General features: G+C 39.7%; 1 protein-coding gene across 8 annotated transcripts in view; it reads right to left on the bottom strand.

Moving 5' to 3' along the window:
• Positions 1-9031: 9031 nt before the first annotated feature.
• The window catches only part of LOC116917006 (paired box protein Pax-8), a 72707-nt gene continuing 58705 nt past the window's right edge, over positions 9032-23033 (bottom strand). For 5 of the 8 annotated variants that reach the window (XM_045169398.1, XM_045169397.1, XM_045169393.1 and 2 more), the window contains 8 exons: positions 22148-22334; positions 20254-20451; positions 16044-16393; positions 13674-13762; positions 13205-13574; positions 12912-13013; positions 11893-12495; positions 9032-11148 (listed from right to left, as the gene is read on the bottom strand). In XM_045169398.1, coding sequence (XP_045025333.1) covers positions 11003-11148; positions 11893-12495; positions 12912-13013; positions 13205-13574; positions 13674-13762; positions 16044-16393; positions 20254-20451; positions 22148-22334 — 2045 coding nt within the window. In that variant the 3' untranslated portion in view covers positions 9032-11002. The remainder of the gene's footprint in view (positions 11149-11892; positions 12496-12911; positions 13014-13204; positions 13575-13673; positions 13763-16043; positions 16394-20253; positions 20452-22147; positions 22335-23033) is intronic. The other 3 variants (XM_045169399.1, XM_045169400.1, XM_045169401.1) reach the window with 2 other exon arrangements.

The raw sequence follows: 23033 nt of genomic DNA on the forward strand, positions 1-23033 counted from the left end.
TATTTGGTTGGGGCACTAACAGCATTTTGTAATATTTTATTTCAAAATCCGCTGATTTAACAAGAAACCAATGACAGATTCGAAATCAGCGTTCAATTTGGATTGTACGGTGTGATTTTTGTCAAATTCCAAGAGATGTCGTTTTTTGCAGATTTTGACAAAAGTGGGAAGGCTATACCCTTCCCACTTTAAACACATCCACACCCACTTAAAATACATGATTTCGATTCAAAATTGAATGAAAATTACGGAAATCAAGTTTATTTTTCATATGGCCGTATACATTTTAAACTCAACGTAAAAAACAAAATATTTGGTTGGGGCACTAACAGCATTTTGTAATATTTTATTTCAAAATCCGCTGATTTAACAAGAAACCAATGACAGATTCGAAATCAGCGTTCAATTTGGATTGTACGGTGTGATTTTTGTCGAATTCCAAGAGATGTCGTTTTTTGCAGATTTTGACAAAAGTGGGAAGGCTATACCCTTCCCACTTTTTCTTGACCAAATTTCAAATTTGGCTTAAAATACATGATTTCGATTCAAAATTGAATGAAAATTACGGAAATCAAGTTTATTTTTCATATGGCCGTATACTTTTTAAACTCAAACGTAAAAAACAAAATATTTGGTTGGGGCACTAACAGCATTTTGTAATATTTTATCTCTACATCCGCTGATTTAACAAAAAATCAATGTCAGATTCGAAATCAGCGTTCAATTTGGATTGTACGGTGTGATTTTTGTCGAATTCCAAGAGATGTCGTTTTTTGCAGATTTTGACAAAAGTGGGAAGGCTATACCCTTCCCACTTTTTCATTTTTGACCAAATTTCAAATTTGGCTTAAAATACATGATTTCGATTCAAAATTGAATGAAAATTACGGAAATCAAGTTTATTTTTCATATGGCCGTATACTTTTAAACTAAACGTAAAAAACAAAATATTTGGTTGGGGCACTAACAGCATTTTGTAATATTTTATTTCAAAATCCGCTGATTTAACAAGAAATCAATGACAGATTCGAAATCAGCGTTCAATTTGGATTATACGGTGTGATTTTTGTCGAATTCCAAGAGATGTCGTTTTTTGCAGATTTTGACAAAAGTGGGAAGGCTATACCCTTCCCACTTTTTCATTTTTGGCCAAATTTCAAATTTGGCTTAAAATACATGATTTCGATTCAAAATTGAATGAAAATTACGGAAATCAAGTTTATTTTTCATATGGCCGTATACTTTTTAAACTCAACGTAAAAAACAAAATATTTGGTTGGGGCACTAACAGCATTTTGTAATATTTTATTTCTACATCCGCTGATTTAACAAGAAATCAATGACAGATTCGAAATCAGCGTTCAATTTGGATTGTACGGTGTGATTTTTGTCGAATTCCAAGAGATGTCGTTTTTTGCAGATTTTGACAAAAGTGGGAAGGCTATACCCTTCCCACTTTTTCATTTTTGCACCAAATTTCAAATTTGGCTTAAAATACATGATTTCGATTCAAAATTGAATGAAAATTACGGAAATCAAGTTTATTTTTCATATGGCCGTATACATTTTAAACTCAACGTAAAAAACAAAATATTTGGTTGGGGCACTAACAGCATTTTGTAATATTTTTTTCAAAATCCGCTGATTTAACAAGAAACCAATGACAGATTCGAAATCAGCGTTCAATTTGGATTGTACGGTGTGATTTTTGTCAAATTCCAAGAGATGTCGTTTTTTGCAGATTTTGACAAAAGTGGGAAGGCTATACCCTTCCCATTTTCTTTAAATTTCACCCAATTTTTAAAATACATGATTTCGATTCAAAATTGAATGAAAATTACGGAAATCAAGTTTATTTTTCATATGGCCGTATACATTTTAAACTCAACGTAAAAAACAAAATATTTGGTTGGGGCACTAACAGCATTTTGTAATATTTTATTTCAAAATCCGCTGATTTAACAAGAAACCAATGACAGATTCGAAATCAGCGTTCAATTTGGATTGTACGGTGTGATTTTTGTCGAATTCCAAGAGATGTCGTTTTTTGCAGATTTTGACAAAAGTGGGAAGGCTATACCCTTCCCACGGCCAAATTTCAAATTTGGCTTAAAATACATGATTTCGATTCAAAATTGAATGAAAATTACGGAAATCAAGTTTATTTTTCATATGGCCATATACTTTTTAAACTCAAACGTAAAAAAACAAAATATTTGGTTGGGGCACTAACAGCATTTTGTAATATTTTATCCCTACATCCGCTGATTTAACAAAAAATCAATGTCAGATTCGAAATCAGCGTTCAATTTGGATTGTACGGTGTGATTTTTGTCAAATTCCAAGAGATGTCGTTTTTTGCAGATTTTGACAAAAGTGGGAAGGCCATACCCTTCCCACTTTTTCATTTTTGACCAAATTTCAAATTTGGCTTAAAATACATGATTTCGATTCAAAATTGAATGAAAATTACGGAAATCAAGTTTATTTTTCATATGGCCGTATACATTTTAAACTAAACGTAAAAAACAAAATATTTGGTTGGGGCACTAACAGCATTTTGTAATATTTTATTTCAAAATCCGCTGATTTAACAAGAAATCAATGACAGATTCGAAATCAGCGTTCAATTTGGATTGTACGGTGTGATTTTTGTCGAATTCCAAGAGATGTCGTTTTTTGCAGATTTTGACAAAAGTGGGAAGGCCCTTCCCACTTTTTCATTTTTGGCCAAATTTCAAATTTGGCTTAAAATACATGATTTCGATTCAAAATTGAATGAAAATTACGGAAATCAAGTTTATTTTTCATATGGCCGTATACTTTTTAAACTCAACGTAAAAAACAAAATATTTGGTTGGGGCACTAACAGCATTTTGTAATATTTTATTTCAAAATCCGCTGATTTAACAAGAAACCAATGACAGATTCGAAATCAGCGTTCAATTTGGATTGTACGGTGTGATTTTTGTCGAATTCCAAGAGATGTCGTTTTTTGCAGATTTTGACAAAAGTGGGAAGGCTATACCCTTCCCACTTTTTCATTTTTGACCAAATTTCAAATTTGGCTTAAAATACATGATTTCGATTCAAAATTGAATGAAAATTACGGAAATCAAGTTTATTTTTCATATGGCCGTATACTTTTTAAACTAAACGTAAAAAACAAAATATTTGGTTGGGGCACTAACAGCATTTTGTAATATTTTATTTCAAAATCCGCTGATTTAACAAAAAATCAATGACAGATTCGAAATCAGCGTTCAATTTGGATTGTACGGTGTGATTTTTGTCGAATTCCAAGAGATGTCGTTTTTTGCAGATTTTGACAAAAGTGGGAAGGCTATATACCCTTCCCACTTTTTCATTTTTGACCAAATTTCAAATTTGGCTTAAAATACATGATTTCGATTCAAAATTGAATGAAAATTACGGAAATCAAGTTTATTTTTCATATGGCCGTATACATTTTAAACTCAACGTAAAAAACAAAATATTTGGTTGGGGCACTAACAGCATTTTGTAATATTTTATTTCAAAATCCGCTGATTTAACAAGAAACCAATGACAGATTCGAAATCAGCGTTCAATTTGGATTGTACGGTGTGATTTTTGTCGAATTCCAAGAGATGTCGTTTTTTGCAGATTTTGACAAAAGTGGGAAGGCTATACCCTTCCCACTTTTTCATTTTTGACCAAATTTCAAATTTGGCTTAAAATACATGATTTCGATTCAAAATTGAATGAAAATTACGGAAATCAAGTTTATTTTTCATATGGCCGTATACTTTTTAAACTAAACGTAAAAAACAAAATATTTGGTTGGGGCACTAACAGCATTTTGTAATATTTTATTTCAAAATCCGCTGATTTAACAAGAAAACCAATGACAGATTCGAAATCAGCGTTCAATTTGGATTGTACGGTGTGATTTTTGTCGAATTCCAAGAGATGTCGTTTTTTGCAGATTTTGACAAAAGTGGGAAGGCTATACCCTTCCCACTTTTTCATTTTTGACCAAATTTCAAATTTGGCTTAAAATACATGATTTCGATTCAAAATTGAATGAAAATTACGGAAATCAAGTTTATTTTTCATATGGCCGTATACTTTTTAAACTAAACGTAAAAAACAAAATATTTGGTTGGTGGCACTAACAGCATTTTGTAATATTTTATTTCAAAATCCGCTGATTTAACAAGAAACCAATGACAGATTCGAAATCAGCGTTCAATTTGGATTGTACGGTGTGATTTTTGTCGAATTCCAAGAGATGTCGTTTTTTGCAGATTTTGACAAAAGTGGGAAGGCTTACCCTTCCCACTTTTTCATTTTTGACCAAATTTCAAATTTGGCTTAAAATACATGATTTCGATTCAAAATTGAATGAAAATTACGGAAATCAAGTTTATTTTTCATATGGCCGTATACTTTTTAAACTAAACGTAAAAAACAAAATATTTGGTTGGGGCACTAACAGCATTTTGTAATATTTTATTTCAAAATCCGCTGATTTAACAAAAAATCAATGACAGATTCGAAATCAGCGTTCAATTTGGATTGTACGGTGTGATTTTTGTCGAATTCCAAGAGATGTCGTTTTTTGCAGATTTTGACAAAAGTGGGAAGGCTATACCCTTCCCACTTTTTCATTTTTGACCAAATTTCAAATTTGGCTTAAAATACATGATTTCGATTCAAAATTGAATGGAAATTACGGAAATCAAGTTTATTTTTCATATGGCCGTATACTTTTTAAACTAAACGTAAAAAACAAAATATTTGGTTGGGGCACTAACAGCATTTTGTAATATTTTATTTCAAAATCCGCTGATTTAACAAGAAATCAATGACAGATTCGAAATCAGCGTTCAATTTGGATTGTACGGTGTGATTTTTGTCGAATTCCAAGAGATGTCGTTTTTTGCAGATTTTGACAAAAGTGGGAAGGCTATACCCTTCCCACTTTTTCATTTTTGACCAAATTTCAAATTTGGCTTAAAATACATGATTTCGATTCAAAATTGAATGAAAATTACGGAAATCAAGTTTATTTTTCATATGGCCGTATACATTTTAAACTAAACGTAAAAAAAACAATATATTTGGTTGGGGCACTAACAGCATTTTGTAATATTTTATTTCAAAATCCGCTGATTTAACAAGAAACCAATGACAGATTCGAAATCAGCGTTCAATTTGGATTGTACGGTGTGATTTTTGTCGAATTCCAAGAGATGTCGTTTTTTGCAGATTTTGACAAAAGTGGGAAGGCTATACCCTTCCCACTTTTTCATTTTTGGCCAAATTTCAAATTTGGCTTAAAATACATGATTTCGATTCAAAATTGAATGAAAATTACGGAAATCAAGTTTATTTTTCATATGGCCGTATACTTTTTAAACTCAAACGTAAAAAACAAAATATTTGGTTGGGGCACTAACAGCATTTTGTAATATTTTATTTTTACATCCGCTGATTTAACAAGAAATCAATGACAGATTCGAAATCAGCGTTTAATTTGGATTGTACGGTGTGATTTTTGTCGAATTCCAAGAGATGTCGTTTTTTGCAGATTTTGACAAAAGTGGGAAGGCTATACCCTTCCCACTTTTTCATTTTTGGCCAAATTTCAAATTTGGCTTAAAATACATGATTTCGATTCAGAATTGAATGAAATCAAACGTCCCGAGGCGCCTGTGGGTTGGTGACTTGGTGGGAGGACCTAAGTTCCTAAATACGCTGAGAGATACCCCGATTCCAGGCCGTTACTGTAGATTGCTATGTTTTAAATCTATTCTGCTTTGTTGACTCGTAATTTAGCGTAAGAGTTAAACGCTTCTTTTTCTTACTACTAGATGGCGCCACATCTCGGGTTAGCCCTAGAACGCTTCGAACCGTCCCGAAACCAGTCCCGAAAAAAAAAAATTCCTTTAGGGTGTCCTTTTATCTTTTTTTCCTTGACCCGGGATCTGACCCGGGTTTTCATGACCCGGGCTACAGCCCTACACAAAACACAACAACCTAACGTAAACTAAATTACTCATATATACGGCCTTATATATGAAGTCCGTTGCCAGGCGACGCGCACGAAGCCCTTCCTCAATAATAACTTCGCGGCCTGATTTTCCCTATCTTCGCGACCCACCATCTCTCTCTGAAAAAAATCGGCAGTAACTTCAAGTTGCTCTTTGATTGCTCCGCACTCCTTCACCGTTGTGCCGATAATTGATACGGCCTCTTCACTAAGTGCCCGCGTTATCTCCTCTACAAGACGACGTCAAGTTTTGCGACACAGCATCTAAAATAAGAAAACGTTCAAAGGATACATACGAGACCCCGAAATCGACTCGAGTTGGCCGACTAAACTGCTCCGCACTCCTTCGTCGTGTAGCCGGAAAAAAACGAAGACTCAACCACGGACTGCTCCGTTAATTATTCTACAAAAGAGACCAATTTCAGCTGCATAGCGTCGAAAATAAATAAAAAAGAACGAGAGATTAGTGCCGACACCCCAAAATTTCCGCGCCATCAGCGTCATCTATGAAGTAAAGTCTCGGAAAAAGGTAGTCGAAAATCGAGTGTATCACTGGCCGACCCCAGAGGTTTGATAGAATCCCTATCGGGAAACAATTAAAACAAATTGCATCTTCCACGTAAATGAAAAAAAAAAAAATGTTTTGAATCCAGTTGATTTCTCTTTTTTGGTTCACGTTCTCAAAGGAGGAAAGGAAGGCGAAAACGAAAAAACTTGTATATATATACCTTGTATCGTATCCAGTGTAGAAATGTTCCCTTCAAGTTCCAAGGAATGAACAGCGAAAGCGGACTTAGTGCGCTTTTTCATCTTCTCGCTTGGCTGAGCTTCTGGTCGAGCTCTCAGGTGAGATCCTCCTCCGTGTCTCCTACTGCGTTGCCTGTACAGGGTAAAGTAAAAAAAGAAACGACGAAGTAGATGAAGAAAATAAGGAAACATACACGAAATTTGCTTGAGGGAATAGAAAACCCATCCTTCCAACAACGTCGCAACAGCTTCGTTTTGTGTTGTTCACTATTTTGAAAGGATGTGGGACTTGGGTCGCACTTGGCCATCGCAAGTATAATACAACTAGAAGCTAGCACAAACAACATTCTGTAAGCTTAAAGTTCCATGAAAAACGTATGCTAGACACCGTCATGATATCCATCAAAGTAGATGAACGAGGACGTCTCTTTCGCCCTACCATTCTGATGCATCGATCCATATCACTGTGGTTTTTCAACGTCAATGAAAACGAAGCCAGTCAAATTTTCCTCCAATTTTCTTTTTTCTTTTTGTATCTTCTTTTTTAATCATTCGTCTTAATTACGCAGACAAGGTTGAAACGAAGTAACAACTCCTTTCCTCTTAGTCGACTCGGCATTCATTGGATGGTGGAATAATTCTTTCGGTTTACAGAAAAGGCGGTTTCAGCCAATGCTGTTTCCTACACCGGAAGGAGGACAGTGGGCAACCACATAGGTAGTCGGGTACGTATCACAAATACCCAAGGTAGAGTTCTTCTATAGGCTACATACTTGCCATCAAAATAAGAAATGCGCATTCACTCTGGCTAGTACACCTATAAGAAGGTTTCTGACTGGTGAGAACGAAAAACAAGAAAAAGAAGTGGCTAGTAGTCTTTCCAGCTATATTAGTGTCTCCCTTCACCCGCGACCAATAACAAAGGACCGCCTAGCACAGCACGATTCACGGTACGACAGCAGATGCAGAAAACGCCGGCTTGTAGGTGTGTATATTGTAAATATAATGCATCGACGGGAAAGCTTGTATACAAGAAAATACGTACAATGCTCTGCACTTTGTTAAAGCAGTTAGACTATACTCTATAAGAATAGAAAAGGGGGCGTTTTAATGACAACGGGTGCCTACGTGCTGTGTGCCACTTTCGCAAAGAAACAAAAGGAAAGAAAAGAAAGAAAAAAGAAGTGTAAGAATATAAGCCCAATAAATATGAGCCAATAGGGAAACATTGCCGATGCTTAAAAAAGTTAAAGCGATGGCGCACGATGCGGGGTAGCCAACACAAGGCCGACAGTTGCTACAATTCTTTTTTTTTCTGTTTCTTGTAAAAGTGCTAAGTTCGTGAGTAATACCAAGGTTTTCCATTTTTTGCTTTTCTCACTGACGATCAATAGTCTCTTTCTCTGCCAATCGCCACATCCGACCATTGTAAAGCTCCACAATGAACCACAATGTTCCCTTCGGAGCTGAATTTTATTCTTTAATGGTATGGAAATAAGATATGGTGGATAAGGTAGGGCCGAATTTGCACAACACTGTACATATAGGAATAGTATTGTACATATTAAAGTAGGATCGATTGTGATAATTTCAAACTTCAAGAGATTAGAATATACTCACGGAAATGTTGGGGGTCCGTCTGCGTAGTGAGAGCAAACAGCACCAATCACGCACCGGATGTGAAATATTTGAGATGGCGCTAGGGATGTTGAAAAGAGTCATCGTGGTTACCAGAAGTTTCTAGGTACAAATAGACCATCTCTTTGTGATCCATTTGTGTTTTCTTATTTTATTTTTTCAAACCATAAAAGACCGACCAATAGATAAGTACTGAAGAACCGGAGACGTCGTGTGCCCTGGGTTTATTGTGATCCAGCCGCTTGTGCACGATTCCGGATTTTCTTTTGTGCTTCCTTTTGACTGCATATTCATAACCTGTTATGTACAAACACGGTAGGATGTATAGAGTCAACACTCCAGCTTGAGCTGGGATTCTTTTACTCCTTCAGTTCACGAACGTCTTGTGTTGCGTCAAAACTTGCGCCTTCCTATTGTTGATCAATTTCCTTTTTAGCCGTTTCTTTTTTGCAGTTTAACAAGAAAGGTAGTTCCTTGGTTTAAATACCAAGATGTTTGGGTTCCGGGTAGTGTGGAATCTTCGACGACTAAATTTATAGTCAAGACACTGATGAAAACTGTGAATTTCGGTCCACTTTCATTTGTGTTTTCTTCATAAATATCACTTTATTGACAGGATATTCCATTGTTTTTTATTTGAGGGCTACGCCAGCTACACACACACACAGGCACACACACACGTACAAAGCGGCGGCATCGGGGTAGTAGTACACAGCATCTTTCCGATTTTACATACAAACAAACTTTTTCGCATTCAAAATAAAAGGTTGATGTTGCTGGGTATATAATAAACACACACACACACGCACACAACCGGCCGCTGATGGGATAATCATGATAATAATATGCTGTAATATGTACTGTATAGTGATGTAATAAAATCGAATATGTAGAGAAAGGAGACACTAATGTAAGAGCAAAATGTCACTAAATCAAAAAAAGAAAAACTTGTTTTTTTCGATTTTCCGAAATACTTTCACACTCGCAAACATACACACACATATGGGGAGAGAAAGAGAGAGAGAGACGAATTAAAAAAGAAAGTCGGCATTGAGGAGTAGCCCAATCTAAACGAAGCATGACAACTTCAATAACGAGAGGTGAGATAATGAGAACAACCTTCCGCCAATTTCCAATGAGACGCTAATACAAAAATAAGAAAAACAAATTTTTTGAATGAAATGATACGAAGAAGAAAACGGAAAAATACATGATTTCTATAATAATAATTTTTTTGTCCTTTTCTTCAAATTAAAATTCGTTCTTATTTTTGTATATAATATATGTATATCTTAATAAAAAGAGGGAGATGAAAATAAAAAAACGGTTGAAAATAAATTGGAGATTATAGACAATATAAGAACTTGAAGCCTATTAGAGAGATGTGTACAAAGTAAGGGGAGATATTGCAAACGACCTCTTTGGTATCAAAACAATCGGCAAAAGTAATTTTGAGAAGAAAAGAAGAAGGTGGGGTCGAAAGAAAACGGGTGGTTGCGTACAACGGAGCGTGAGAATAGTAAACGCCCATTGCAATCACCGTATAATTCCCATTGACGATCAAACTATAATCAATAGGTGAGAAGGGAAAAACGAATAAAAAAGAAGAAAGAAAAAAATGAAATTTCGAGATCTGTTGAACGACATTGTTGCTATTCCGTCCACCAATCTCTCGTTCACTCATAAACACCAACACATAAAAAACACACCAGGATTCCCATGTACACGCCTGCAAAACGTTCAACAATCAGATAAGAGAACTTTCGCATTTGTATAACAAACTGAATGACGATGACCGTGATGAAAACCAATTCATCCCCTTTTGCTCTTAGTCCGACAGCCTACACATTTCAACCTCTCATCTCCTAGTGATTTTTTTTCCTCTTCAACTTTTGAGATCGCCGGGGACCTCATCCACTCGAAATTGATTTTTTTTTTGTCCTTCCGCAAAAGTTACTTGAATCAGCATGAATGAAAATTAAACTTACGAGTCACACGAAATCTAATCGAAGCTTGTCATTACTCATTAATGCGATCAATGATCTCTCGATAACCTCATCAATCGACGACAATCAGGTGTGTATCTGTGTGTGTGTGTAGTAGACATCATATTTTTAAGGCTCAGCTCGGTGGAGACTAGGGGACGCGTCGAAACTACAAAACCGACGCCGTTTTTCAGATGTGATTGACGACGTGTGATTGTCACTTCACTTGATACAGTGAATTTACGTCATCAAATCGCCAATCACTTAATCCTCATTAATGGGGAAGAGGGGGAAATCAACTGGACAATACACGCAAAAAAGAAAAGACATTGGCTTTTGGTGGTGGCGGATACAAGGAGAGGATTTATGGGTTATGATTATTAAAGTTGAACTTTGGGGTTGACAGTCAGATTTTTTTGTTTTGTTTTTGTTTTGTTTTTTTCCTTTTCTTACCGACACTTTCTGTCAAGTGTGTAACACTCGTGAGAAACAACGTAACAAACGAGCCGCTTATCTGGATTGGGTTGAACCGTCCATTTCGGCCGATCTACAACGGGCCCCCCGGACGCTGTTGCCGGAATCTTTATCAGTCAGGTCACTTGGTGAGAAGCCCACCGGTCCCGGCGCTGTAACCGTAACTACCATACGGCGATGGAGCATACTGGCTGTAGTGGTGTGACGTGTACGAGTACTCGGATCCGGGCATAACGCCACCGCCAACACCGACGCCACCTCCACCCACTGTTGAGTCGACACACGAAAGAAAGAAAAAAAGACAAAAACAATCAATAAACACGTTTCCGCACTGCACTCTAGATAGTATTGTAGCTCCCCAATTCAATCTAAATTCAGCCCCTTTTGTTTGGTGTGTCTATGTGTGTGTAGCCTTTTTTTCTTCTTTTTTCTTTCGTTTCCTATCGTCACGAAAACGGACAGGACTGACTGACCGATGTGTTTAATTCTCTTTCTTTCACAGCTGGATGTAGAGTGAGTGCACCCATTCCATATCGGCCTTCCGCCATGAAATTCCGGAATAACGATGGCGAGAAAGAAAGAGATCACGCCGGCAAGGCAAACATAAGTAGACACACCAGACAAAAGAGTTTGACATGGTTGGATTGAGAGAATCCAGGAAAAAAAACCCCAAAAAACCCAAAAAACTAGAAATAAATTTGAAGCGAAAAACAAAAGCATTGTGCTGGTGCAACATCAATAAATCAAAAGTCAGACTACCAGTTGTCAAACAAGAAAACTAATCATCCAAATTTCATGCCAAATCAGCCAAGCGATGCAGGAAAGATGAAGAGAAAATTGGCCACAAACAAACAAGCACATCTAAACAAAATTTCTTAGGTTTTAGGTTAGTTTCGTTTTCAAAGCCAGCGATTCTTTTTGTTTGCCCGTGTTCTGTCTCTCTCTCTCTCTCTCTCTTTCTCTTTTTTGTTTCTCTTTTCTTTGGTTAGTTCTCTTTGACATTTTACTCGCCTGCAGCTGTGGTGGTAGGGTAAGGTGCCATGAGACTGGGTAAAGTGTAAGACGCCGCCGCCGCCGCTGCCACGGCAGCCGCAATGGGCTGGAGCAGCGTGAGAGCGGAGGCGGAACGAGAGGAGGCGATCGGGGCGGAGGAAGCGGGAGGAGGCGAGGACAAGATAGTCCGTCCCGCCTTCTCCTGCTCCTCGTGCTCCTCGATGCTCTGCTGTAGGTTGTGATGGTGATTGTTGTTGTTATTGTTGTTGTGATGGTTGTGGTGGTGCTGCGGAGGCGACTCGGTCGGCGTCTGGGCCATCGTCCGGTAGACGGCGGCACAAAAGCCGTGAGAGGCCGCTTGATCCATGTCCATGTCCATGTGATGATGAGGATGGACATCATGGCCGCCGTCCGACATGGACGACGCCGTTGTCGTTGTCGTGCATTGGTGGTGCTGCTGATGCTGGATCAGGCAAGTGCTGCCCGGCAGTGGCGAAGAGTTGTGAGCTAGTAAGTGATGGTGGTGCCCAGCGCCACCACCAAGCCCAGTAGGCCCAGCAAGCCCAGAACTAGCGTACCCGCCAGTACCTGCAGTGCAGACCGAAAGACCACCGATGCCGTCTAATAAACACACAACAACAACAACGTACACAAAACGTTCAGCCAATAAGTCCACCAGGGGGTAGGTTCAAGTGATCAAGTCAACATTTTCAAAATGAAAATAAATAAATAAATAAGGTTATACAAAATGCGACCATGCAATGAACTTACAAAAAAAAAGAATATTCAAATTAGAATATGCAAAGAAAGAAGAGATTCAAATTTTTAAAAAGGCCTCATTCAAATAACCCGCCAACAAAACAAACGAAATGAATTTTCATTTGCCTCATTTTGTGCATATGCAAAGTTGCAGGTGTGTCTTGTGCGCGAACTTTGTGAAAGAACCACGCCAAGTTCAAAGAAGAAGAAAAAAAAAACAAGCTCTCGTGAAGGTATAACACAACAACAAAAAATGAAATCAATCAAACAATTCTTACCTTGTTGGTACTGGAGCGACGTGTCGACCCCATTCGGCGTCAACATGTGAGCCTTTATGTCCTGCATGCTGATGGGCGTTAAAGGTGTCAAAGAGCCACTGCCTACTCGATGTCAATCGTGCACAACAATATCATGGTGCCGCCACACACAAAACAGGAGAAACAAAACAAACAAACAAAAGTCAGTCAACTATCTTTGTCAAACAAACTAATCCGATTCTATTAATAAATCGATAGCTAAATTGTTGACATGCTCTGAATGTTTCGCTATTGGATGATAATTATTCACTTACCAAGTGATGTGCCCAGGGGCGGAGTGTAGATGGACGTGCTCTGAGCTTGCGTCATTGTGCTAATGGTGTCGTAAAGTGGATCGCCCGAACTGCTCGACGTCACAACGCCATTAAAGGCGTTGGGGTTGTTGCCTGGGCCTCCGTTGTTGGAGCCGTTTTGGCCGCCACCGCCCGATTGCTGTTGTCCCACGCCGTGTTGTTGTTGCTGGTGCTGTTGTTGCTGATGATCCGTCACGAAACTGGGCAAAGAGTAAGGCGATCCGCTGACGTTATTACTACCCGTCGGCGAGCTGACCACTCCGGTCACGCTGCCAATGTCCGGAAGGAGTTTGTCGTCCTTCAAACTAGTACCCCACTTGGTCGGCCACATCTGTCCAATTAGAACAACAATAGCAAATTATTAATTGGAATTGTAACGGGAAAAAAGCAAAAAAGCACAAAAACAAATGACAGGCAATGAAATACTTACGCTATAAAGTTGATCGCTGCCGTAATGCAACCGCTGACGTTTAATCTCTTCGTCTTGATTTGCGTGGCCATTGAGCTCGCGAATATCATCTGAAAAAAAAAAACGGAAAGAAATAATTTTAAAAAATGAAATTGATGTTATCGTCGATGCAAATCAGTGCATTTGAAATGAATAACGTACACGAAACATAAAAGGGGCAACATCTGTTTGACTCTGATGGGCCAATCTGGTACACGACCCATGACCCCTTCACCCCAACTTTATTCCCATATAGCCCCATCATTTAAACATTTGTTCTCCCCTTCCTGTCTATCCGATGCGGAAGGGAATTAAAATAAGGGCCGATGAAAATGCGCACACGGGGGAAAAAGGGAAACCGTCGCTTCGTTGGGTTTTGCTGGATGTGTGCGAAAATCGACGGCACCCTGTGAATCCGTCGACATTGTCATGGCGACAGCCAACAAGTCTCGATGATAACAGACTTGTACCAAATTGCGATGACGGCTGATACTCGAAGAGGAAAAAGAATAAAGGATGTGGAATAGGAAAATAGGCGGAAGGCCTGGCTCCGAGTAAAAAGAGTAGAGAGAGAGAGAGAGAGAGTTAGGTCGATGAAGTCATCCATCATGTGTGATGTAAAAAGAAAAGAGAACATTGAGAGAGTCCTCGTTTGACTTCATGACAGCCACACACACACACACACACACATCCAGCCAGCAGAGTGTGTCTTGACGAAAGAGAGGGAGACATTGTATTTCACGACTCCTTCACTGGTTTCGGAGGGGGCAAACAGCAATCTCATACGTCAGTCGTGAGGCGAGCTTTCATTATGGAAAAAGAGAGAGACACTCTCTTTCCCCACGGACTCTCATCCAGCGTTACTTCAGCAGCCAAAAAGGCTGTAGATATTGCAACATCACCAGCGCGCACACACCCCGTAGAAAAGTCTCATCCGGCGACCGCTCCTCCACGCTCGGCCGATCATCCACCCTCCTTTCGCTTCCGGATCTCGCTTTTCTAACCCCCCCTCCTTTCTATATGTATCTAGCTGTATATGTATGGTACAGAACGAGCAAAAGCACATCACTTCCTCTCCTCGAGTCATCTCGTACCGATCCTGCGAGTAGGATGGTCTTATGCCTAAGGGCTTCTTGGAGCAGTCGGGGAAAAGGACTACATTTAGACAGATAACAAGAAAACATCTCAATTGCGAAGGTTTGGGTTGACATTTCTAAGATGAAAAAAGAAAAAGGGACTTTGAAAAAAAAAAAAAATCACAAGAATCGAGTGGGGAATAAAAATAGAGAAACTGACGATGTGCTCGTAACGTGATTGCGGTATCAAAGGACAGAGCGGTCACGTCTGTTTTGTGGAGAGACCAGTCGACGACGTGAATGTTTGATGATCTGTGTGTGGGGGGGTGTAGGTGGACCCACAAAAAGGTATAGAATAAAGAAAAAACACTAGGGGGCGATCCGACTAGACAACATTAATGATTTGGTGGAGTGTTTTGTGTCAACATCTCTATCAAACGACTCCATCACGAAAAGCGCAATTCGTGCCTACGTGTATATTTAAGTAGTTAAATATATACAGTAGTAAAGCTTTAGTTGTGCCGACTATCTTCGAATAAGGGGGGAGGGGTTAGGTCAAGGCAAAGCGGGTATTTGTTGACGGAATTATTCATTAGGAAGGACGCTCCGAACTGCTTCAATATTCACAAAGTTCGTGATTAAAAGGCCACAACAGACCCCACCCGCTGTGGTTGCTACTCTAAAAGATGCATTTCGCTATCAAAGCGAGATGTACACCACTAATCTTTTATTTAGCTTTTGGGATATTCAATTGACAATGTCTTTCTTTTCGTCGATTTTCGAGACACCTGAAGTTTTTACTTTATCTCATCGTGCATTCCTCACTTTGATCCAACAAACTTTTCCCCTCTGATTAACGCTTTTTTCTCTTTTCAGGTTCGATTCAATTCTCCAACCCCCATTTGTTTAATTTCCTCTTGACTAGACAAACAATACTGGCAGAGAATCGATTGTTATTACAAAACCAGACACGACCCCACCGAAAATTTTAACTGAAACGAAACATCTAATCCCAAACAAAACAAAATAGAGACAGTCAGTCTAGAACCCTTCTATTATTCTTAGTTGATTGTGTTATCAAACTAAGCCCCCTCCCCCTCTTTTTTTTAAATCACCAGTCTCTATGCCCTGCTATTTTCGTCTCGCAGGTATTTTTGTTTTGTTTTTGTTTTTCAATGTCTGGCTCCCCTTTTTTTAAGTTGTCGTTTTTTGTTTCTTGTTTAAATTTGTAAGAACCAATAACCGTTGGTATTATAATGAAATAGGCGGGACTTACCGTGATCGTCTCGCTTCCGCTTTATGTTGCCGTTGGGGTCGGTCTGCGGGATGCCTAAGATGCCGTTGATGCTGTAAGAGCCGGGCCGTTGGTGAGGCGAGTCGTGCGGCGGTAAAACATGCTGCTGTTGTTGCATGGCGTGTTGTTGGTGTTGGTTGTTGCCAGTCGATGCGGTCGATCCGTGAGTGATGACCGAAGCCGTTTGAGACGAGACTGGGCTCACGGGGCCGCTGTTGCTGCCTCCGCCGCTATTGCCGCCATGACCTCCGTGACCTCCGTGTCCATGACCGTGTCCATGTCCGTGATGACTGACCGACTTCGCCTTTTCCGCCGCTTTATTCCGCACAATCCTAAAAGTAGATTTGAAAAAAAAAAATGCCGAAAGAGAGAAATTGTTAGAAGCCGTCTTTAATTCTGTATCTTTAAAAAAGTTAATCATTAAAAGAAAACAAGTGGGCAAAGGAAAGTTGGCCCCACCATAGTTTTTTTGTTTTATTTTGGTCTGGATCGTATTGCAGCTCAGTCACGGACTTGTGATTGCCGTCGCGCAAATAAATTACGGAAAAATGTTTTGGGGGCGTGCCACAACGGCGAATAGCAAGCAGACGGATATTTATCCAAATTCATTTTCTCAGCTATACTGTTACTGTTGCTACTGCTTCAATAGAAAATAATAACAGTAGCCACGAAAAAAGAAAACAAAAAGAAACTTAAAAAAAAAAAGGGATCAAAGTCTCTTCGGATATACTGTGGCAGACAGCAGAGACAGAATAAGGACGAAAGTATAGAACGACATTCAAAGGGAATGTTATTTCTTGCTCTTTTGCTTGTTCTTGTATATAGAGGAAGAGAGAGAGTCTTAAAAAGTCGGTTGCGGTGGCAACATTCTCTAGATTCTGTTTTTTTTTTCTTTTTCTTTCTTTTTTAGTTGGTAGGTTGTTGTTTTCCCCAAGTCGTGTAACGGTCGGCCAACCATGCGCAACGGGCGACCGACTGGCCGCAGAAGCGAGCAACAGCGGCATTGGCGAGACAGACTGCCGTAAAAGAAGAAAAAAATAAAAATAAAACTTGCGACACAAGCATATTTCTTATTACAACAGTAATTCACACGAGAAATGTTTTCCTTTTTTTTTCTTCTTCTTTTCTTAGAAAACTTTACTCCACTATTCTTTTGGGGAGTATTTTTTAATGTAAACCGAGAACAGACCTCATGAATCTATGGCTGTAATTCAACGCATAGGCCTACGGTCTTTCACGTAGGCCTTTATGTGATATACAATTGATGAATAGCGTTGATCGCTATATGGACCAAGGCCGACACGTGACTGACGTGATGCAGCCAAAACAGCAACACACTCGAAAATGGTTGAAATCAACCATCATTCGTCGCCCCATTGTCAAACTGTGGCTTACGTCGAGGGGGTTCCTGATGACAAGGACATCATCAAAAGACGTCGGGGGATAAGCTGAAGGGACCGCCCAACGCAAACCGACGGCAAACGCCCATTTTTTTCCCCTACCAAACCTTTCAGTTGAGCGGCTAACATTTAAAATGATACAGGCCTACACTTCTCAACGTCATTTAAGAGCATAGGCCTTTCCAGTTTAAAGAATAAGGCTTTTAACAAAAATCACGATGTTGATGGAACTACGCGCAATCAATCAGAAAAAAATGCAGCGGGTAGACGCAAAAGCCGCAAAGATGCGAACGAACGACGCCGCTAAAAGAAGATCCATTTATGTCCACGAATGTACTTTGGTACTGCACATATAGAAGGATGTTGCAGTTCTGAGTTTGACGCGCGTTGGACAAGAGATGAAGAGCTGCTCGTTTGTCAGCGTCAACCAGGTGGCTTATTTTTTGGGTGTCTTTCCTGGACTACTACATCGCGTCTGGGTTGGTGTAAAAGTAGAAGAAAAAATAGAAAAAATAGGCAAAGAGACGATGACATATGTGGTGCTTTAAGTACAATTCCCACCCTGTTGGATTTCCAACATTGACGAATGTGTTCCGACACTCGGTATATATCTACATGCCGCTATCTCGATATATCGAATCATTTCTAAAACCCCTCCTGTTCCGTGTTTCTCTCTATACAAGGTGTTTATCATCATCACACCTTGCCATCGACCTTTAATATAAACAAAAAAGGGAATCGCCCCATCATGACATAGTGTTGAGAGTCTCATGAAACAGAATGATAAAGGATACACCATACAATGTACAGCTACATTAGCCTGTTATTACAGAGCGCGAGCTTATGTCGGGGTTAATTTGACCCGAGTGTCTCTATTGAAAGGCCCCCTCCACTAATTGAATCAAGTGGGGAGCTCTTATTGCTCCCTCCCTTTTTTTATTTTACCGACAAGTGTAGCGGAATAAGAGTGGGCACATATCACGCTCCACAGGGACGCAAAACAGCCATCTATTCAGTTCATCCATATGGTCGCCTTATCTGTATACACGCGCATAAGCCTTATGCGTGTCCCTCCCCTTCTGTTTGCCTATACAGATTTTCCTTCCCCTTATTTTCTCTCTTTATCTTCATCTGACCGTGAATGCCATATTCAACTGTTCAGAGTGTCATCATTTCATCGGATTTGCACGCGCCCGTGGATTACATACAAAACGACCCCACAACTGTCACCCATAACGCCGACTTTTCAACAGGTATAACGAATAACATTTTCTCTTGTTTCTCAATTCGATTAGGTGGCTACGAAAAGCTTTCAATCCACTTAGGCACTTCCCCCAATCATCGAGCGTCTTTGGGTAATTAACGGAGCTATACATAGGCCTATACTGCATCAAAAATAGCTCGGCCATTTTGGATTCGAAATCTACCGAGAGGAACGTGCTGGGGAAAAAAAGAAAGTGGAACGACTTCGTAACGCTCGTTTCACCATTTGGAAAAATCAAGAATTGAGGTCGATACGAAAAACAAACAACAGAAAACTGTATCAAAAAAAAAAACAAGATCCCCATATGTGACAACGGGCGTCGTTCTCTCGGGTGCCATTGCCTAGTTCCCAAAAGAAGCAGCAAAAAAATAAATAAATAAAAGAAATTGTCCATCGTGTTTTTTTTTCTTCTGTGCGTAATACTCCTCTTCATATGAAAACAATCAATGGAAATCGTTTGGCTCTACGCGGCTCTACATATCCCAAAACTGTGTTGTATACGCTTATTATTATTACATTGTCGATGTTGTTGTAACAGATCGAATAAACATATGGGACCTCCCCAACCTAGTCTTTTTTCTTTCACATGCTCACCCTCTCTATTGCCATCCACCCTATATCGCTCTCTTTTGTAAAAAGAGAAACCAAACTCCTCCCCGGGGACGTGTTGACACAGCATCTCATATGCAAAGTAGTACTCTTTTCTCTCCTCCTGCTTGTATCAAAAAACCTATTTCTTTTTATTTTACTATAGCACCATCAACTTACACGAGTCTCTACTCGACTTTAGGGTATTGTAAAACACGATGGTCGAGAGAGAATAACTGAATAATAAAATAGACACTCTTAACAATAGTATACAAACACTACGGACACTAAAAATAGAATGAAAATATAAAAACGAACCGAAAGAGAAACGTGAAAAACAAAAAAAAAAGCCATGAACACCCAGAAGTTTGATCGTTTCAGAAGCTATCTCACGTTCTTGCTTTAATGATCGTTCGCGGGTGTTAATTGGCTGTATAAAAATTCTCCCCCCCCTCCCACACACACACCACCAGTAGCAGCAGCTGGTTGACTATACGAGATAGTGTCGTTAACCGGCAGATAAACAAAAACAAAAAAAAAAAAAAGGGCCTTCAGTAGAGGAAAAATTGCCGAGTAAAAAGAAATGTGCTGCTACGACCCACCGTGAAGAATCGAATTTTCGAGGATTTATTTCCATTATAGAAAAGAAAAAATTCCTTAAATTTCTGTGAAATGTGAAGATTATGGGCCACCTTGAAGGAGACCCAATAGCTAACCCTCCCTTGGAAAAATGTCGTTTATTAACTACGGTTCCAGTAGAAACCGGACCGACGGGTTCTTCACATTCTTTCCATTCTTTGCTCTTTCGTGTACCTCTGATCCAACTGAACGTAATCGTTACGGGTCAACCCAACAGCTAATGAAGAAGAGAAGCGTATCATCGTCTCTATATAATAAGGACTACAGGAAGTTGATTGGTGTGTTCATAGCTGGGTTTTACCTGTTTATGGAGCTGACGCTGGGAACATTCTCCTGATTGCAAATGCCTTCAGCCAAGAGCCGGTCGCGTATCTCCCAGGCGAACATGGTGGGATTCTCCCGCTTGTAGTCGGCGATGGCGTCGACGACGTGGGGCGTGGCCACCTTGGGTTTGCTCCCGCCAATCACGCCCGCCTTGAAGCTACCAGTTTCGTAGTATCTACACAGAGAAAAGAGCCAAGATATACACAACCGTGAAAGATCAATAAAACTAAAACAAAAAGGAGAGAGAGACAAACACACAAAGTCACAACGAATCGTCCAATTATATTCTTAAAAAATAACTCGGATTTCCAGTAGTTTAGTTGTCGACCACCCAAACTTCTCGAGTATATTAGCGTGTTTTTTTTTTCGCCTTTTGATGTGGTGCATCCTACACAAACGTATCGGATTAAAATGCCCTAGTGTATTACATTGAAGCCGCAGATCGAGAATACGTAGGTGGTACCCACCACTATCCCAGTAAGCGTAATAGATTCTTTTATATAGATGAGATGCGTGCACGTCGTTGAGAAGGGGGGAATAGTGTAGTAGATTGGCCACAGGGAGAGCGGAGGCAAAACACGAGAAATATATGTATATACATAAGAGAGAATCCGGTATTGAATTACTTGGCTTTGGTGGATACTGCGGTGGAAAACGGGTGACGTGTACCCTCTACACACACACACACACACCAAAAAAAAAAAGTCAACCGCACCCGCCATCTCGTCCTTCCGGTTTCGTCTTCTTTTTATTTATTTGATCCAAAAGAATAAATAAAAGAAGAGAGAAAAATAAATGCGATATAGCGTCGTATCTTTTTCTTTTCTTTCTTTTTGGCCTGTCTCTTGTTTTTTTTTATTAACTTCCTTTTATACCATTTTGTTGTCGTTATTGTTGTCGCTGTTTTTATTGTTGTTTCTCTCTCTCTCTCTTTTTTTTAAATCTTATGATATTGACATTCGCGGCTTTCTATTCTCTGGACGGCGTTCCTGCCGCTGCGCAGTTTCAAAAAATCTACACGCACACAGCAGTTGATTTATACGAATGGCATGGCATTAGTATGCGATGCCATTCGACGTCGTCCTAGTTTCCTGACTCTCGCAAACATTCGCCTTATTATTTATGATTAACTCAGACATTATAGATGACTGCATAGAGCCCCAAAACCTCAGCCCAATGTCTCAGATTCATAACTTGATCTATTCGTATGCAGATGGGGGCGCGCGGAGCGCTTGCTGCCATCAACGTCGTGGAGAATCTTGTTGGTTCCGGCTGGTGTTTGTGGTGGCAGCCATTGGGTAAGCAGTTGTGATATCGATGTCGTCTTTCGTTCCGCCTCTTTTTATTTCCCACTCTTAATTCTCTCTCTTTATTTAAAAAAAAAATTTTTTTTAGAAAAAGTGCATTCAAATATGGTCTTCCCCTTTTTCTTTTTGTGGGTTGGAATGTTTTGATTCGAGTTCAAAGCCTTCGTCGAGTCATTGGAATCGTAGCCATTATAACTGGAAAATGTTTTCCCCATTGGTCGTTGGGTCGATGAGCCAGAAAAAAAAGCAACACACTTCTTGTTCGTTTAGATTTTCTACACTCGTCGATTTTCTACCAAAAGCTTCTTCTCATCGTTTGCTCCACGAAAAGTCCAAAGAATTCCGAACAAAAAAAAAACAAGGGGGGAGGAAAATGATGGTCAAGAAACTGTTCATTCGACGAACGAATCTGAATTTGTTTTGCTTCTTTCTCACAATTACTATAACAACTATCCTAACGATAGTGTATATATATAGATGCAATATAACTATATATTCAACGGTGGGGGGAAGGCTAACCGACATTGACATCTATTAGGAATACGACATTAAATGAAGTAGTACCTGGACAGTATCTTGGAGACGCAGCCGTGGGAGACTCGTAACTGGCGAGAGATGTCGCAGGGCCGGACGCCGTTGTGGGCCAACTCGACGATCCTCTGGCGCACAACGTCGGGCAATGGCCGGCCGTTAACGAAGACGCCACCCAACTGGTTGACGCCACCGTGACCTGTTCCAGAAGAATGGTACACTATGTAGTTGAATTAAGAGAGCCGTCCTCAAACTTGTTTTGCCGATGTTGAAAATCATTGGTTGAAAAGAGAGAAGCAACGAATAGGAACATCGGTCGTCCAGGTGATTGCGATTATCGTGCGGGGTTGTAATACACTGTACACAACAAGGTTAAACTATGCCGGTATATTAACGACATCTGCTCGGCCACCTGAAAAATCAATGGATCAAACACAAAACGACGCAAAACAAACCAGAGGCTGATTGGCAATTCAAGACTCGTCGTGATATTACGTCGGTGGCTGTTTTATTAGCCATTATTGTTTTATTAGCCACAAGCCGTTAAAGAGTTCATTTTCATGGCATCTAATCGCCAAACAACTTGTAAAACTAAGAAGCGAACAAATGTTCCATGATTTATTCGAGCCCTTATCAAAATATTGCGTGTCTTCTCGCCAACCGAAATGCCCCGAAACGTCGTCAAAAACAATCAATTCGTGCCATGTGTTAGGCCTATATGCGACCTTCCAAAAGAAAGAGCAACATTTCCTTCGAGATTGGGAATTATTTAGGCGAATACAATCCGTAAAGTCATTTGATAGGCCTGCACGAGAGGAACAAGGCTCAAAAACGGGAAAGCAAGAATTGCGACGCAGGCGGGAATGGGGGACTTGTATAAAGGATCTAACGGCTGGATGTGTTAAGAGAATACGAATAA

Source organism: Daphnia magna, linkage group LG2, assembly GCF_020631705.1.
Source record: "Daphnia magna isolate NIES linkage group LG2, ASM2063170v1.1, whole genome shotgun sequence".
Classification (NCBI taxonomy): Eukaryota; Metazoa; Arthropoda; class Branchiopoda; order Diplostraca; family Daphniidae; genus Daphnia; species Daphnia magna.